Source organism: Ranitomeya imitator, chromosome 8 (genome assembly GCF_032444005.1).
Source record: "Ranitomeya imitator isolate aRanImi1 chromosome 8, aRanImi1.pri, whole genome shotgun sequence".
NCBI lineage: Eukaryota > Metazoa > Chordata > Amphibia > Anura > Dendrobatidae > Ranitomeya > Ranitomeya imitator.
In genome coordinates this window covers 24836730-24850760 of record NC_091289.1, presented here as the reverse complement: position 1 = coordinate 24850760, position 14031 = coordinate 24836730, and the positions used below count along the sequence as shown (strand labels likewise).

General features: G+C 45.9%; 1 protein-coding gene across 2 annotated transcripts in view; it reads left to right on the top strand.

The window, feature by feature from the left end:
• Positions 1-14031, top strand: part of ATXN7 (ataxin 7) — a 128552-nt gene that overhangs the window by 104849 nt on the left and 9672 nt on the right. For both annotated transcript variants that reach the window (XM_069736579.1, XM_069736580.1), the window contains 6 exons: positions 3282-3540; positions 4985-5250; positions 5657-5739; positions 6934-7202; positions 7817-8015; positions 8101-8222. In XM_069736579.1, coding sequence (XP_069592680.1) covers positions 3282-3540; positions 4985-5250; positions 5657-5739; positions 6934-7202; positions 7817-8015; positions 8101-8222 — 1198 coding nt within the window. The remainder of the gene's footprint in view (positions 1-3281; positions 3541-4984; positions 5251-5656; positions 5740-6933; positions 7203-7816; positions 8016-8100; positions 8223-14031) is intronic.

The following is a 14031-nucleotide window of genomic DNA, read 5'->3' as shown; positions in this document are numbered from 1 at the left end:
TTTCTTTTTGACCTAGGGATACAGTAATGATTATGGGGGATGATATTTTTGACCTAGTGATATAGTAATGATTATGGGGGATGATACTTCATTTTGTCCTAGTGATATAGTAATGATTATGGGGGATGATATTTCTTTTTGCCCTAGTGATACAGTAATGATTATGGGGGATGATTCTTTTTGCCCTAGTGATACAGTAATGATTATGGGGGATGATATTTCTTTTTGACCTAATGATACAGTAATGATTATGGGGGATGATATTTCTTTTTGACCTAGTGATACAGTAATTATTATGGAGGATGATTCTTTTTGACCTAATGATACAGTAATGATTATGGGGGATGATATTTCTTTTTGACCTAGTGATACAGTAATGATTATGGGGGATGATATTTCTTTTTGACCTAGTGATACAGTAATGATTATGGGGGATGATATTTCTTTTTGACCTAGTGATACAGTAATGATTATGGGGGATGATATTTCTTTTTGACCTAATGATACAGTAATGATTATGGGGGATGATATTTTTGACCTAGTGATACAGTAATGATTATGGGGGATGATATTTCTTTTTGACCTAGTGATACAGTAATGATTATGGGGGATGATATTTCTTTTTGACCTAATGATACAGTAATGATTATGGGGGATGATATTTTTGACCTAATGATACAGTAATGATTATGGGGGATGATATTTTTGACCTAGTGATACAGTAATGATTATGGGGGATGATATTTCTTTTTGACCTAGTGATACAATAATGATTATGGGGGATGATATTTCATTTGGGCCTAGTGGTGCAGTAATGATTATGGGGGATGATGAGTATGTATTATTTTTTTCTCACATTATTTCCGATTCCTCTCTGTTTAGTAGCGCGAGCCCACTGTTACTCTGTGTGACATATACATAGATTTTGCCATGTCTGATCCCAGCGCCTGTAACCAGATCTTCGCAGGGCAGTAAGGATGTAAATGAATGTATTATGCAAATCCGCGTCTGGCTATCTACACGGAGCAGGTTTCCTTGTGACCGCACTTTCTATTTTTATTAAATATCTGACGCTCTCGCTCACATAAGATTCATGGAGCCCGATAAACCCTAAATTCCATGACTGATCGGCCCGGCTCACGTTTACAGATTTACGCTGCCGGTTTCTTTGGCGCTGGGATTATTCCACAATTGGCGTCTATCACTTATGTGCAGAATTGGTGCCAAATGTCTAATCGCTGACAGACAACGCAATCCTTTTTTTTTTTCTATGATGCTGCGGTCTTGCTGCAAATTGACTGCTACATATAAACTCATCCTAGAAGTAATGGGTCACCGGAACGTGTCACCGGAACGTTACACATACGAGTGGTGGCTTTGCAGTTTTTGGAGGGTTTTTTTGCACTTGCCATCATTTTGCAATGCGTGCAATTTTAGTTATAAGTGATTATTTTTTTCTTTAGGGGCCATAGGTTTTTCAATTTTTTTTTCTTCATGTAAACATCCCATAATTACGGTAAGTTCTGATTCCATCCACAAAATCACTTAAAGGGTTTGTCCCCTTTCACAAAATCGCAATTTATTATTATTAAAGAAAAAAGCAAAACTGTTCTTTACTTACCATTCCCGGGTCCAGCACTGAGTCTCCGCCACTGCTCCTGGTGTCCCATATCCCGCCAAGAGCCGCTCCGCTCACTGACTGGCTGCAGTGTTGTTGTACAGGACATCCAATATCAGACATCGGGATCAGTGGCCGAGACTCGGAGCTGGACCCTGGGAGGGTGAGTAAAGAACAAATTGTTTAAAAAAAAAAAAACACCCACAATCCGGGCTTTACTCACCCTTTAAAGGTCCAGCTCGGAGTCTTGGCCACTGCTCCCGGTGTCTGATTGATGCAGTGCCGAGTCACAACCACAACGCTGCAGCCATTCGGTGAGCTCAGTGACTCTCGGTGGGTCATGCTGTCTACATGGGTGTAGCCATTGAGCTTGGTGATTGGCTGCAGTGCCGAGTCACAACTACAACGCTGCAGCCATTCGGTGAGCTCAGTGACTCTCGGTGGGTCATGCTGTCTACATGGGTGTAGCCATTGAGCTTGGTGATTGGCTGCAGTGCCGAGTCACAACCACAACGCTGCAGCCATTCGGTGAGCTCAGTGACTCTCGGTAGGTCAGGCTATCTACATGGGTATAGCCATTGAGCTCGGTGATTGGCTGCAGTGCCGAGTCACAACCACAACGCTGCAGCCATTCGGTGAGCTCAGTGACTCTCGGTGGGTCATGCTGTCTACATGGGTATAGCCATTGAGCTCGGTGATTGGCTGCAGTGCCGAGTCACAACCACAACGCTGCAGCCATTCGGTGAGCTCAGTGACTCTCGGTGGGTCATGCTGTCTACATGGGTATAGCCATTGAGCTCGGTGATTGGCTGCAGTGCCGAGTCACAACCACAACGCTGCAGCCATTCGGTGAGCTCAGTGACTCTCGGTGGGTCATGCTGTCTACATGGGTATAGCCATTGAGCTCGGTGATTGGCTGCAGTGCTGTCAACTTGGCACTGCAGCCAATATCTGAGACTCGGCGGTGGACCGAGTAAAGAAAATATTGTCATTTTTTTTACAACCTACAGCGGGCAATGGTTTTCATTTCTTTTAGGCGACAGAAAACTCGGGCTCCAGGTGACGCCATAAAGGCCCAATACAGATGGCTTTGGCGCCCACTTGGTCCCTACAGACCGTATCTTGCACCGTGCACAGTCATCGTCCTTCTGTGTGCTCTCCCGGCCATCGTTGACTATGATACGTATTGTAGACTCAATATCCGTGACCACCAGTAGTTATTGCACGCCAGTGACTACGTACGGAGCAGAATTGGTCGGTCCATAATCACCAGGACTGATTGATTGTGCAAATCCCTCGTCTGATAATGCGGCTGCGGGTTGCCGGAATAGTCCCTACGGTCACATCTGCAGCCCATTGTCGCACTCCTCGCTTTCTCTTATCTCTTTACCATCTTAAAAAGCGAAACCTGCTCTTTAAATAGCCGGAGAGGGATTCTTGTCATTGCTATTAAAAGGCAGCTTGTAATAAAGTGCCTGAGTCATGCCGGAGCGCGCAACTTGTATCGCAGACGGCCTATGCCCAGGGAGATCTCCGACTATGATGAATTGGCCACTTGCTTTTGTTCCAATCAAAGGTGTAAATGTTTTATAGGAGCAAAGCTACAACCCCGGGGGGTTTAATTATAATTATTTTTTTTTTCATTTTCCTTTCTTTATTCCAGAAAGAAGACATGGGTCTTCCAGCAAAGCCCCTCTAACACCTCCATCATCCTCCCTGTACTCCCTCCACTCCTCCCTGCCTTCGACAAAAAGCCGCGCGGGCGGCGGCAGCAGCACCCGTACGTCCAGCAGTGCAAGCGGTAGTGCCTCCTCCAACTCCAAGCTGATCAAATCTCCCAAAGAAAACAAAGAAAAGCTACAGATAGGTGGAAGCAACAGGTGGATGCATTCTGTGCAAAGCAAGACATCACTAGACAAAATGTAAGTGGCTCCTTAGAAAATGGCAGTACAGATCAGAATGGACCTAAATAATAAAAGTGGGATATAGGTAGGTAATGTCTGATCACTGATTACAAGAATTGGGGTCCCCATTCCCTTTAATGGAGTATCATGGTTGCACCTGACAAAGGTAGCCCGGCGTGGCACTCCACTATCTCCATCATTTCCATAAATATTGGTTTCACGTTGGAGACCCTATTAATGAGCATAATACGAAGCCTGGTACTGCAGAGCAGCAATAATCCGGGTCAGTTCCACCGATCGTGCAAGGAGAAGCCATAATGTAAAATTCTGGAAATCACCTTTATGATTCTCCACTTTAGAAAACCCCATATATTTTTTTTAATTCTCTATTCTAATTTTAAAGAAGATGGCCAAAAGATGAGAAGCCTCAGTGAAGTGCAGAAGGTTTTAAAGAGCGTCTCTGCCTCTGGAGGACTCATTCTGGCCGGAGTCGAACAGGCAAACCATTGACTTGAACAAACACTGTGTAATACTTAATTTCCCCTCTGGTGGTGCTGCAGGGAAATTGAGTACTTACTGCTACTTTTCCCAACAGGTCACAGTTGATCGTCAAGGGAAAATTTGGTGATCAGCTTTTTGGCAAGGGTTAAGGCCTTATTCACAGGCCAGGGTTTTTTTTTTTACGCACGAGAAAAAAAAGCGGTCAGAGTTCCATCAAGAATTGATGGTGCTCTTGACGGAACTCTTGATGAAACCCTTGACGGTGCTCTTGACGAAGCCCTTGACGGTGCTCTTGGTGGAACTCTTGACAGTGCTCTTGACAGAACCCTTGACTGTGCTCTTGACGGTACTCTTGACGAAGCCTTTGACGGTGCTCTTGATGGAACTCTTGACGGTGCTCTTGACGGAACCCTTGACTGTGCTCTTGACGGAACTCTTGGCGGAACCCTTGACGGTGCTTTTGGCGGAACTCTTGACCATACTCTTGACAGTGCTCTTGACGGAAGAGTTCCATTGAGTGCCGTCAGCGTTTAGTCACTGATGAAAAAAGTGGAAAAAAAAATATGACACCACTTAGACTCCATCGGAGTGCAACCTGTTTTATTTTTTCCCCCCACTGACCCAAAGCCTTTCATTGCCAAGTTCGATCCAACACTCTGATCAATATCGGACATTTCTCTGTCATTTTGTATGGATCACTTGGTACACACACAAAAAAATCACAGCCTCATAGGCCTGTCATAGATACAAGTGCTATCCGTGAAAAAAAGGTACATGTGAATGAGGCTTAACAAGTAGATATTGTCCAAAGCGGAGAACCCCTTTAACTTTTATTGTCCTTTGCACATAAATGCCCGTGCATTATTAATCCCAGGCGTGCATTGTTTTGGTGTGCAGTGTTTTTCATCATACGACTTCTATCCGTGTATTGATACGAGTCTCTGCACCTTCTGTACCCCAGAATGACGCCGTCTGTTAAGGTGGAGAAGATGCATACAATCCCAAAGACGGACGGCGCCTTCTCCAAATCCGCTGCTGGCTCTACCTGCTCCTCTTCTGTCAGCTCCTCAGTAAAGACTGGCCTTAATTGGCAATCAATACCAAAGCCACCTTTGCCTTCCCCTGGACAGATACCAAATGGTAAAGGAATTCTCTCAACTCCTCCAAATGTGGAAAAGAAGCAAGAGGACACGAACTGTAGGAAACACTTACACAAGAGATTGTCAGGTATAGATACACATGGTGGCTGACAAAGGGGTTCTGGGTTGTGTTTTTTAAGCATTATGAAACTTTTTATTCTTATTTTTTCCATTTTTTTTTGTCCCATATTCTTAAATTAATAAAAAATAATATTATAATGCTTGCATGCCCCGTAATGGTAAGTAGAAGGTGCAAGGTGACCTGGAAACAGCAAAGCTTTGTTCAGTTGTCTGTGCAATAAAAAAAATGAATTAAAAATAATTTAAAAAATTTAAAAAAAAAATAAAAAAATGATCCAGGTCTCTAAACCCAAAATTGTCCTGATCCAAAAGGCTTAAACTGTTTTTCTGAGATTTTTTGCTTAGCTCTTATTACATTGGGTTTATACCGCATAGTTGATATTCTTATTCACCCTGTGTCTTTTCCTGCCCAGATCGAGAGTTTGACCCTGATATACACTGTGGAGTTGTCGATGTTGAGACAAAGAAGCCGTGCACTAGATCTCTGACATGCAAGGTGAGTGCGCCCCACATCACACCATGGCTGTACTTTCTCTGATCGCGAGTCCTATACTCCGACTAAATGTATGGGACCTGCAGTCGGGCCGGGAATATTTCCGCTTGTATATGGTCACTCACGCAGGATGTTATTAAAGATTTATTATCCTCATTACCTTAAGTGGCTAAAATTGGAAAGTTCTTTTAAAAAATTAGCAGCTAGCACAGAGGGATTTTTACTTTTGTTTATCGACCCCCAAATGTGCAGTGGCTACAAGCACTTTCCAATTAGAGCTTGTAAGAGTTGCTTTGGGTCGCTGGCGTGCACCAATAACGCCCAGTCTGGACATCTTTGGTGCCAATTTTGATGGTGTAGAGGCAACACTGCCTTGTATAGCCGCATCAGAAAACGCACAGCGATACCGCTGGTCCAGACTGCCAGTCAAGCAGGAGCACACCTCTCCCAGGAGGCAGGGGAGCAGCGCACTCCTGAAGATTCCAGATCATAGGGGAACAACTCTCAGGGTGAAGACACAGCGGCAGGGGACACGTAATTTATCATTAGATTATGGAAAATATGGTTTCCCAAATAGAATTTGGTTTTAATATTATAGACGTCCTCTGAAGAGGCTTTAATGGGGGCAAAAAAGAACTTTTTCTATACTCTGTTGAGCACTTTGTATTGTTCCAACATCCTCCATGTTTGTGTGTTCCACACAGTATATATGTGTTTATATTGTCTACGTGCGGATGTTATATACATGCGGGTGTTGTCTACGTGCGGGTGTTTACGTTCGTGTGTTGTCTACGTGCATGTGTTGTCTACTTGCAGTGTTGTCTACGGGTGTTGTCTACATGCGTGTGTTTACGTTCGTGTGTCTACGTGCGTGTTATCGTCTACGTGCGTATGTTGTCTACTTGCGGTGTTGTCTACGTGCGTGTTGTCGTCTACGCGCGCGTGTTGTCTACGCGCGCGTGTTGTCTACGCGCGTGTGTTGTCTACGCGCGTGTGTTGTCTACGCGCGTGTGTTGTCTACGCGCGTGTGTTGTCTGCGCGCGGATGTTGTCTACGTGTGGATGTTGTCTGCGTGTGTATGTTGTCTTCATGTGTATCTGCACGTGTACATGTGGTCTGTGTGTTTGTTATGTATGTTTTCTATGTGTGTATGTTGTCTACGTGTGTATTAATCTTTTCTTTTCCTTCTCCCACCAGACACATTCCTTAGGCTACAGGAGAGCAGTACAAGGGCGCAAGAAAGGTTTTGATGTGTTATTAGCCGAGCACAAAAGTAAAACCAGGGAAAAAGAACTGCTACGTCAAGCTGAACAGCAACAGCAACAGACGCCTGCGCTCAGGGAACCGCATCCCTCACCTTCAAAATCTTCCCAGGAAACGCACCAAAATTCTCATGGACTCTCTGCCCCTGAAGTGAAGCCTTCGGTACCCAGCAAGGCTAAGCCTCACAACCCCAGTCTTCCAAGGTGCGACCTAAACTCCATTGTCTCCTCTTTCAGAATCATCTACTTTCTGATACTTTTTTGGGGGGCTTCTTAGTAGTCTGAATTTCATATGAACACAATTCGCTAGAGCTCCATCCTTTAGGGCCCTCCAAGTTCAGCTCTGCGTACTATATTGTTTTCCATACCCCCAGGAAATGTAATCCTTTGAATGGGGCCCACACGTGGCCGGAAATTGCGGTACCACTGTGAAGGGGCGACAGCATGTTACCCATGATTGGCCCTCCCTGAGATTTCAGCGGCCAGACTAGAATCACTGGTCTTCCTCCATTCTGGTCGGTGAGGGTCCCAGAGCTCTCCATGCCATATGGTAGCTGATAATTGGCACCTAACGAGGACATTAATTTCTCAATAAGGCTTTATATTGATAACCTGTGCACAATTACATGCGATGTTGGGTATTTTTGCATTTTTATGAGATTTTTTTTTTTTTTTTTTAACTTTTAACAAGAAGAGCTTAAATTGCAGAAAAAAAGCGTGTAGAGTAGTAAAATAATATAGCTACGTCTAACTTTGCCGATATACTGTCGTTACTTGTGAACGGTCTCATCTGTCTGTTATTCTGGCGGTCTCTCCAGGCCATCAGGTTACCCGGCGCAGCACAGTGGTAACGCTCCCAATGGCTCCCCATCAGTGCACGAGTCTCCACAACCAGTAGTACCTGCAGCTGAGCCATCCTCCCGCTTGTCCAGCGACGAGGGGGAAGGGGACGAGAAAGAAGAATCCGCCGAAAAACTGGACTGTCATTATTCAGACCATCACCCTCGACCAGCAGCTGTAAGTAATACAGAAGTGCCGCGCCGAGTAAAGCGGGTCGTGCCGGCAAATGACGTACAATGTCCCTTTTTGTGTCTCCCCACAGTTTTGCTCGTTTGGTAGCAGACAGATTGGAAGAGGATATTACGTTTTTGACAAGCGGTGGGACCACATCCGATGTGCACTTAACTTCATGGTGGACAAACATCTTAACTCCCAGATGTGGAGGTAGGTCGTTCCTTAAAGGGGGGGGGTGTCCTGGATTAATTTTCATATACCCCAAATTTTGCAGGCATAAAAAAATTTAAAAAAACACTGCTATACTCCCCTTCTCAGATGAAGCGCTACCTCTCCTCCGCTGCTCACCAATCACCAGGGCAGATTTAGGGGCCTGCTGACGTCACACATGGCTGCCGTGTTGGTTCTACAGCTGGGCCTCATAGGAGACCATCGGTTTCCCTATATAAAGGCAAACTATTCTGTGATATTGAAAAAAATAAAACCAGTGATCTATCCATTTTCTTAGGTTACAGGTTCAAGTATTCTAAGATCAATAAAAATGAAAAAAAAAAAATTCAGATATAAACATATTGTCTAGCGCCGCGTCAGTAAACGTCTGAACTATCAAATTATAAAATGATTTAATCCATGCCGTAAAGCAATAAAAAAAAAAAATCAAAACGTGTATACTCCAAAATGGTACCACAAAAAACAGCTCGCCACATAATATCAAGCTGTAATAACGGCCAATCAATGGAAAAAAGATCAAATTTGGTGACATAACCCAATTTTTTTTTTCTTTTACAAATTTCTAAACTTAAAAAAAAAGAACTATACAAGTTTGTATTGCTGTAATCCTACTGTCCTGGAGAATCACGTTACCAGGTTACAGTACAATGGGCGATGTGTAAATATAACCTAGATTAAAGAAATAAAAAATGAGTATAATATTAAAGTTACAAACCTAATTAAAATCCGTGGCTTTTTTGGGGGGGGTTTCACATTTTGGGGTGTGTGATGCTCCACTGAGGAAAGTTCTCATATTCCTTGTTGTTCCCTCCAAAAATCCATATATCCTTATTCATGGGATAGGTGATAACTTGCTAGTCACTAGGGGCACCTTGGGATCCCGAGATTGGGGCTCTGCAATGGAGTGTAGGTGCGCATGCTCAAATCCTGCCCCATTCATTCGTTGTCTGTGTGGCTGCCCAGCGCTGCACTCCGCTATTTCCATCAGTGAACGGTGCGGGGGCAATGCATGTGCACTGTCACCTTTTTCAGGATGGGAATGCAGGGTCCTGTTCTTAGGGTTGTGGGGGGTTCCGGTGGTCAGATGATCAGCGAGTTGTGAACTACCTGCCTGTCCTGTTCTGCCCTGCGCTGATCTTTTCCTGCGCTGATCTTTTCCTGCGATTCTCCTCGTTCCCTTGACCTCCAGTCACCGCAGCCGCTTTTTCCCTTCCACGCTGTCGACAGGTAAACCTACTGATGTTATGCTGACTGACAGCCGGCTCCCTACAATTAGCAATAATAAAGTCCTGGAAGACACCTTTTAAATAAGTCCGCATTCATGCAGCTAAATGAATGAATGGTTGTAATTTATTGGCATAGCAGCAGAGGTTCATGGTTTTAAAAGGTATTAAGGACAGAATGTGACGAATGCTAATGAGGTTGAAATGCGTCTGAATCCTACAATCTGGATATGAAATTAAAAAAAATCTGCTTTTATAAGGAGAAAATATTGATGTTCTCTTCTATGACCATAAAGACAAAATGCAATGGCAAAATTTGTTTTATTTCGGCGCATTTCGATGTTTTTTTCAATTTTCAGTACATTATATGGTATAATGTAGGCTTTAATTCAAAACCACAAGTCGTCTCGCAATAATTAGGCTGTTATATAGATTTGGATATAGAAAGAAAAAGGTTATGGAGAAAAAAATAAACAAAACCGCCAGGAGTTAAAGGTAGAGCTGGTGTTGCTTGATTTGGACATCCTGTTCCATTGGCCACAAGGGTACTCTGGCCGCTGCAAGATGGCTGGAGAACCACCACTTACCTGTCGTCACCCTGGTAATCTATAGCCGCTGGGCGATGGCTGGAGAACCACCTCTTATGTGTCATTACCCTGGTAATCTATAGCCGCTGGGCGATGGGTGGAGAACCGCCTCTTATCTGTCATTACTCTGGTAATCTATAGCCGCTGGGCGATGGTTGGAGAACCCCCTCTTATCTGTCATTACTCTGGTAATCTATAGCCGCTGGGCGATGGTTGGAGAACCCCCTCTTATCTGTCATTACCCTGGTAATCTATAGCCGCTGCGTGATGGTTGGAGAACCGCCTCTTATCTGTCATTACTCTGGTAATCTATAGCCGCTGGGCGATGGTTGGAGAACCGCCTCTTATCTGTCATTACCCTGGTAATCTATAGCCGCTGGGCGATGGTTGGAGAACTGCCTCTTATCTGTCGTCACCCTGGTAATCTATAGCCGCTGCGCGATGGTTGGAGAACCGCCTCTTCTCTGTCATTACCCTGGTAATCTATAGCCGCTGGGCGATGGTTGGACAACCGCCTCTTATCTGTTGTAACCCTGGTAATCTATAGCCGCTGGGCGATGGTTGGAGAACCCCCTCTTATCTGTCGTCACCCTGGTAATCTATAGCCGATGGTTGGAGAACCCCCTCTTATCTGTCGTCACCCTGGTAATCTATAGCCGCTGGGCGATGGTTGGAGAACCAACTCTTATCTGTCATTACCCTGGTAATCTATAGCCGCTGGGCGATGGTTGGAGAACCCCCTCTTATCTGTCATTACCCTGGTAATCTATAGCCGCTGGGCGATGGTTAGAGAACCCCCTCTTATCTGTCGTCACCATGGTAATCTATAGCTGCTGGGCGATGGTTGGAGAACCGCCTCTTACCTGTCATTACCCTGGTAATCTGTAGCTGCTGGGCGATGGTTGGAGAACCGCCTCTTACCTGTCATTACCCTGGTAATCTGTAGCTGCTGGGCGATGGTTGGAGAACTGCCTCTTATCTGTCATTACGCTGGTAATCTATAGCCGCTGCGCGATGGTTGGAGAACCGCCTCTTATCTGTTGTAACCCTGGTAATCTATAGCCGCTGGGCGATGGTTGGAGAACCGCCTCTTATCTGTCATTACTCTGGTAATCTATAGCCGCTGGGCGATGGTTGGAGAACTGCCTCTTATCTGTCATTACCCTGGTAATCTATAGCCGATGGTTGGAGAATCGCCTCTTATCTGTTGTAACCCTGGTAATCTATAGCCGCTGGGCGATGGTTGGAGAACCCCCTCTTATCTGTCATTACTCTGGTAATCTATAGCCGCTGGGCGATGGTTGGAGAACCCCCTCTTATCTGTCGTCACCCTGGTAATCTATAGCCGCTGGGCGATGGTTGGAGAACCCCCTCTTATCTGTCATTACTCTGGTAATCTATAGCCGATGGTTGGAGAACCGCCTCTTATCTGTCATTACCCTGGTAATCTATAGCCGCTGGGCGATGGTTGGAGAACCCCCTCTTATCTGTCATTACTCTGGTAATCTATAGCCGCTGGGCGATGGCTGGAGAACCACCTCTTATGTGTCATTACCCTGGTAATCTATAGCCGCTGGGCGATGGGTGGAGAACCGCCTCTTATCTGTCATTACTCTGGTAATCTATAGCCGCTGGGCGATGGTTGGAGAACCCCCTCTTATCTGTCATTACTCTGGTAATCTATAGCCGCTGGGCGATGGTTGGAGAACCCCCTCTTATCTGTCATTACCCTGGTAATCTATAGCCGCTGCGTGATGGTTGGAGAACCGCCTCTTATCTGTCATTACTCTGGTAATCTATAGCCGCTGGGCGATGGTTGGAGAACCGCCTCTTATCTGTCATTACCCTGGTAATCTATAGCCGCTGGGCGATGGTTGGAGAACTGCCTCTTATCTGTCGTCACCCTGGTAATCTATAGCCGCTGCGCGATGGTTGGAGAACCGCCTCTTCTCTGTCATTACCCTGGTAATCTATAGCCGCTGGGCGATGGTTGGACAACCGCCTCTTATCTGTTGTAACCCTGGTAATCTATAGCCGCTGGGCGATGGTTGGAGAACCCCCTCTTATCTGTCATTACTCTGGTAATCTATAGCCGATGGTTGGAGAACCCCCTCTTATCTGTCGTCACCCTGGTAATCTATAGCCGCTGGGCGATGGTTGGAGAACCAACTCTTATCTGTCATTACCCTGGTAATCTATAGCCGCTGGGCGATGGTTGGAGAACCAACTCTTATCTGTCATTACCCTGGTAATCTATAGCCGATGGTTGGAGAATCGCCTCCTATCTGTCGTCATCCTGATAATCTATAGCCGCTGGGCGATAGTTGGAGAACCGCCTCTTATCTGTCGTCACCCTGGTAATCTATAGCCGCTGGGCGATGGTTGGAGAACCCCCTCTTATCTGTCATTACTCTGGTAATCTATAGCTGCTGGGCGATGGTTGGAGAACCCCCTCTTATCTGTCGTCACCCTGCTAATCTATAGCCGCTGGGCGATGGTTGGAGAACCCCCTCTTATCTGTCATTACTCTGGTAATCTATAGCCGCTGGGCGATGGTTGGAGAACCCCCTCTTATCTGTCGTCACCCTGGTAATCTATAGCTGCTGGGCGATGGTTGGAGAACCGCCTCTTACCTGTCATTACCCTGGTAATCTGTAGCTGCTGGGCGATGGTTGGAGAACCGCCTCTTACCTGTCATTACCCTGGTAATCTGTAGCTGCTGGGCGATGGTTGGAGAACCGCCTCTTACCTGTCATTACCCTGGTAATCTGTAGCTGCTGGGCGATGGTTGGAGAACCGCCTCTTACCTGTCATTACCCTGGTAATCTGTAGCCGCTGGGCGATGGTTGGAGAACTGCCTCTTATCTGTCATTACGCTGGTAATCTATAGCCGCTGCGCGATGGTTGGAGAACCCCCTCTTATCTGTCATTACCCTGGTAATCTATAGCCGCTGGGCGATGGTTGGAGAACCGCCTCTTATCTGTTGTAACCCTGGTAATCTATAGCCGCTGGGCGATGGTTGGAGAACCGCCTCTTATCTGTCATTACTCTGGTAATCTATAGCCGCTGGGCGATGGTTGGAGAACTGCCTCTTATCTGTCATTACCCTGGTAATCTATAGCCGATGGTTGGAGAATCGCCTCTTATCTGTTGTAACCCTGGTAATCTATAGCCGCTGGGCGATGGTTGGAGAACCCCCTCTTATCTGTCATTACTCTGGTAATCTATAGCCGCTGGGCGATGGTTGGAGAACCCCCTCTTATCTGTCGTCACCCTGGTAATCTATAGCCGCTGGGCGATGGTTGGAGAACCCCCTCTTATCTGTCATTACTCTGGTAATCTATAGCCGATGGTTGGAGAACCGCCTCTTATCTGTCGTCACCCTGGTAATCTATAGCCGCTGGGCGATGGTTGGAGAACCCCCTCTTATCTGTCATTACTCTGGTAATCTATAGCCGCTGGGCGATGGTTGGAGAACCCCCTTTTATCTGTCATTACTCTGGTAATCTATAGCCGCTGGGCGATGGTTGGAGAACCCCCTCTTATCTGTCATTACCCTGGTAATCTATAGCCGCTGGGCGATGGTTGGAGAACCGCCTCTTATCTGTCATTACCCTGGTAATCTATAGCCGCTGGGCGATGGTTGGAGAACCGCCTCTTATCTGTCATTACCCTGGTAATCTATAGCCACTGGGCGATGGTTGGAGAACCGCCTCTTATCTGTCATTACCCATGTAATCTATAGCCGCTGCGCGATGGTTGGAGAACCGCCTCTTATCTGTCATTACCCTGGTAATCTATAGCCACTGGGCGATGGTTGGAGAACCGCCTCTTATCTGTCATTACTCTGGTAATCTATAGCCGCTGGGCGATGGTTGGAGAACCGCCTCTTATCTGTCATTACTCTGGTAATCTATAGCCGCTGGGCGATGGTTGGAGAACCGCCTCTTATCTGTCATTACCCTGGTAATCTATAG